The sequence below is a fragment of the Melampsora larici-populina genome, assembly GCF_000204055.1.
Source record: "Melampsora larici-populina 98AG31 unplaced genomic scaffold MELLAscaffold_57, whole genome shotgun sequence".
Classification (NCBI taxonomy): domain Eukaryota; kingdom Fungi; phylum Basidiomycota; class Pucciniomycetes; order Pucciniales; family Melampsoraceae; genus Melampsora; species Melampsora laricis-populina.
Window position 1 is genome coordinate 425,992 of NW_006768821.1, and position 5,312 is coordinate 431,303.

General features: G+C 39.5%; 1 protein-coding gene across 1 annotated transcript; it reads left to right on the forward strand.

Annotated features, from left to right (window-relative positions):
• Positions 1–397: 397 nt before the first annotated feature.
• MELLADRAFT_111771 (uncharacterized protein) lies at positions 398–946 on the forward strand (the record flags this gene model as incomplete). The annotated part of the gene is made up of 1 exon (XM_007416114.1): positions 398–946. One exon carries the CDS (start codon positions 398–400, stop codon positions 944–946), a length of 549 nt encoding a protein of 182 aa, XP_007416176.1.
• Between the last annotated feature and the right edge of the window lie 4,366 nt (positions 947–5,312).

Here is a 5,312-nt window from a genome sequence, read left to right on the forward strand (position 1 = left end):
AAGAAAGGAATGCCACACCATTGAATTCCATAGGATCCACCTCATATGCCTGAACAGCGGAAAAAGCATCATCCTTGGCCTGGTATTTCCCCATTTCAGATCTCCTGACTTCTCTCACTTTGAGTATCACTTAGCACAGCTTAAAAATTTCTTTCTCATTCAAGGAGAAACACAAACATCCCAGATAACTTGGGCTCAACTCAACAATTTGAACCAATTTTTGGACCTCTTCAGTAAGACAATCAACGTAGCAATTTCTCAAACTTCTCATGACACCATCTTATATCTTGTTCCACTTTACAAAGATCAGTATAAAATTCAATGGAACATAGTCAGCTCAGGTAAGCAGGGTGTTTTGGACAAAATCAGTAGGCTTCCATACCCCTTAGACTTCTAGATGGTTGCTTCATACCTCCCCAAGATTATCAACCGTACACGTTCTTTCTTGCCCTATGATCTCCCAAGTCTATCCAATGAAGAAGAGCTGACACAACAGATCAAGAATGCCATCAAAAATGGAATACATAGGATTTATCTTCAGAAGATTGGAGTTGCTTTTATCAAGATGATTTGTACCGTAAATCTTACATCTGGGTACCCTTGCACTGAGCTCCAGCAACTCAACAATATGCGGAAAAAAGGATTGAGACAAGCAACTTTGAGTAGCTTGTTCCTCCGTACCCCATTTTATGAGCGAGTTTTTTCCAGCATTGCACTATTTCAACAATATTACAAAGAGGCAACTGAAGACCAAGGTAACGTCAACTCAAATCACAAAGGCATCATCAAAGTGCTCTATGTAGCACTGGGTGCAGTATATTTTTCAGATGGTTTGAAACGCACCAAAGAATCTGCTCAAACAATTGTCCTTGACTGTTATTTGTATCATTGGTATACCACTCAATATAATGATGTAGATAATATGGAAGCAATTGCAGGTGAATAAGAGGTCCAAGAAAAGCTCAACTACAGGTTTTGGGATCCTAATTTATTTCAAAAAGCTCTCACTCTTGACCACCCAGAATTTCGGCTCCTAGAATGGATTGGAGATTCTGTGCTTGATTTATGGGCCGCAATGGGGATAATGAAGCATCAGGCAGGCCACAGGGTAAGCAAGGCAAACAAATGTTTCAAGGACCTAACCAACAATGAATTCTTAGGTCAACGGGTCAACAACATATAATTCAAAAGCCCCAATTCCTTGGGAAATTGTGTTTGGGAAAATTTGTTGAGGCACTAATTGGTGCGGTTTTTTTGGATCAGAATAAACATATACAGTTGTTATCACCAAAGCCCTCTGACTGGCTCCCTGCAAGAAAAATTGGGGCAGTTGACCCGGTACTTTGGTATTTTTTATGCCATGATATTTCTTGAAAATCCCATTTTTGGACTATTCAGGTGTAGAAGAACCAAGAAATAGTACTCATGAACCTGTACAGCCACTTTTGCAAAAAGAAATTGATCTGAGACCCTGACCAGTCGGACCGTGGGCTGATTTGAGCCTGATGCAAGCCTAATACAGGCAGATTTCATGGCTTTACATAGCTAGCTATGTACTTAACATCATAATTAAGTCAGATTTATAGCATAAAAACCCACAAAAAATACAAAAGTTTGGTCAAAATTGGTGAAAACCCCCAAAGTTTTGATTGTTTTGGTGAAAGTAGGTGTTATTGGAACCCCCTGACCAGTCGGACCGGGGCTGTCCCCGGCCAAACCAGTCAGAGAGCTTTGGTGATAAAAACTTTAGACATTGAACTTTTGAAGGTAATTGACTGTCTGATAAAATCTTACATCAGGCTGGGCCTGATATAGCAGTATCCAATCAGATTTCCATTTCATCTTCTGTCCTCACAATTTGTCTGTAATCATTGTTGCATTCTTACTGTTAAAAAGATTTCAGTTGGACAGATTTCTCCAAAAGGAATCACAGGGGCAAAAATTGATGCTCACAACTATGTGAGTGTTGAAATGTTCCTGTTTTGTTCCCATTTGTTTCCCATTTGTTTCCAATTTGTTTCCCTTTTCTTTCTGCTTGTCACCTGATTACGTGATCATCAGCAACTGAGCAGACAAACTAAGCCTTCCTCAGCCTTTATTCCTGAGCAACAAAGTCTGAGGAAGGGCTGATCCATCTGCTCAGCTGATCCTGAGTGGCATTCCCTGGTTCAATAAGTTCCAAGGAATGCCACTAATGTATAGCTTAGGGGCTGAGCTGAACTGAGTATTCCCTTAGCTAAGTCTCTGAAGCATCCCCCAGACGGATCACAGAGCACCAAGATTTCCTCAAGCTTCATGGCTCTGGAATGAAGCCTGAGGCCCGTCTGCTTGTTCAACTGAGCTGCTCAGCTATTCCTCAGGGGCATTCCTGAGATCAGAAGGCCCCGGAGGAACTCACTGCTCATTGGCTGAGGGGCTGCTCATTCTGCTCAGCTGCTCAGCTAGTCCTCAGGGGAATTCCTAGCCGGATCAGAAGGATCCAAAGGATGTCACTGAGTATTGGCTGAGGGGCTGCTCAGTTGATCTCAGCCCCTCAGTGTGAAAAACTTTATCCGGGGATATCACTGAGGATTAGCTGAGCAACTGAGATAAACTGAGCAGATGGGATGGCACTTTTATCAGGCTTCATTCCTTAGCAAGGAAGTCTGAGGGAAGTCTGGCCCATCAGTGATCCAGTCAGGGGATGCTACTAAGTATTTGCTGAACAGCTCAAATGGGACGCCCCTGTGCAGGCTTCTTCACTGAAAAATGAAGCCTCAGGAAGGTATAGTTCATGTGCTCATCTTCATTTTGAACAAATTGCTGAGTATTCAGTGACCCATGAGCTGATCCTGAGTACTCATCGGAAATCAGTTATTGCTCATCCAAGATGGAAATGAGCCTTCTCAACGAATGTCAAGTAAAATATAGCACCACAGGCTGATCACCGGAACACAACCAAGATTTTGAATTGAATCAATCTGAAAGAAAACCAATCTTTTTTGGAGAATTCCAAAAAGTCTACAACGCTCACATGTATGTGAGTATCTATTTTGGCCCCTGTGAATAGCATCAAACAATCTGAAAAGAGATGTATATAGGATTTTGTTTCTCGATTTCATTTTTTTAAAGTGATATAGACTATTGCAATATGTTCAACAAAGGTGAAATCTTCGAAAGAATGTCTTCTTGAAATTTATTAAGCTGGTTCTGATATTGCTTGACTATTGGTCCTAGGCAATATGTGTTTGAAGCGTGTGGATTCACTGAAGTGAGAGATATCAAGCCTAAGCCTTGGACATGGAAACCTCCTTTCATTTCCCTGGCTTTATTGTAATGTATTGATGGAAAGATGTCTGAACAAACTAGATGAGCAAGTATGGTTTGGAAAATTTCTCTCAGAAGGGAACAGCAGGTCGTCAAAAGTGTGGAATGGTACAATATTTATGTGTGGGAATTGGGATTGATTCAGTCATGTGAGAGGCGCAAAGATGCAGAGGTATTTGACGATAAGGTGTTTAAATTGAAGGATAAAACCATTAACTAGTTAAGCTACACTTGGATTTTGAGATTTCCCTTGATTACCGTTTATGTATTATCAACTTGAACCTCTTCATAGTTCCTTCATTGGCCATCTAGCTGGTCTTACTCTTTTCAATTGGCATGAAAAGCATTCCAAATAGTGACTACATACACCAACTCATAGCTTTGGTGTAGTTACATTAATTAAACTTCATGTAACACCCTTTCTGTTATTATCAAATGACTTTCAAAGTATTGCCTCAGTGGCTATGGAGGTATATGTAGTCAATTTTTGGAATGCTTTTGTCAAACTGAAAAATATTACATATGGTATTACGTATGGTTTACTCATCAAGATGAGCCAATATCTGAGCATCTCTGTATGTACATGATGGCTCCCAATCTACCCATCCTGTGGCACATATGTAGTGTGGGTGCTATGGCTCAGGTGTGTAGTGATCAATGCTTTATGACCAATTATACTTCCAATCATTTTCCCATGCCCAATTGAAGGGAAGTTGTTTGATGTTTGCAGTGTTGAGTGAGCTGTCTTTGTCCCAAAAGGTGAGATTTTGATTTTGCAGGGCAGGCAGAACCGGGGTTAACCCCCTGTAGTAGAGGCAAAAGAAAAGTCATCAATTCCTTTCTGTATGTAAGTCATGTACATGCCTGTTTTTATTTTGCACAGCATAAAAGATACTCCAAGAGGAAAAAGACATTTGAAATGTATATCTCTTATGATTGGATCCCTTTCACAAAATGAGTTTTTTCTTGATTGCATATGCATAAATGGATTTTAATACATGGTTTGTAAATTTGATCCTATATATTGTGCTCTATCTCACAAACTCCAATGGGGGTCCATTGAAACAAAAGGAAAGTTAACAATTTTGATAAGATGAAAGATCAGGTTTCCTACCTACCTAATCCATTGCACAGTATATGGCCGGTTTTCTCTTTTGTTGTGTATGTATCAAATTTGACAAAATGGTGTATGTGTTTTCATCAATCTATGAAATTCATCACAGGCTTCTTATTCTTATAAGGTCTTTAAAACTGATCAGATGAAAAAATGATAAATTCACAATTTGTTTTATTGTAAAAAATGGCCTTTGAAGTTTACTGTTGTAAACAAAAGTGAAACTGGTTTGACAAACTTGATTATAAAGGTTTTCATTCAATGCAAATCATGCTATTTTCCCACTTTTGTACACACATATATATCATGACAAAAGTGGAATGGACTGGTCATCATATTTGTTCATTTGTTTTTCAAAGATTGAACAGAAAGTTGAATTGGTGTAAAAATCATCCTTTCAGCCATGGTAAAAGCATTTTTAAGGGAAAGAACAAACCAAGATAGAACTTATGACATCCTCATAAAAACAGAATAAAGCCAAGGGAGATTCAAATCACAGTGCCAGCTTTGGAGTTTGACCTCTCCTGAGGATAACAAGTCACTGATTTTACCACGGGCAATGTGATCAAAGTCATCACAATTCCAAGATAAGCCATCTCTGATCTCCTTCAGAAGGTTCGGCACCCATTCTCATGATATTTTGAACATGCACCGCTTGCGGTGTGTATTGGACGGATTCAAACTGATGTTCCTGTTCAGACAATATTGTATCGAATTTATGTCAATGGGAACTCAAGTATGTAGAAGAGCAACTGTTACTCAAAAGTACGAGATATTGTGGTACATATCCGAATTGTATGAGAGATCATAAACATGCGGAGTTTATCTCGCTGCTAAGCCTAACATGGTGTGCACTTCACTCGAAGTTCGGAAGTAAGTTGTACGGTAATTT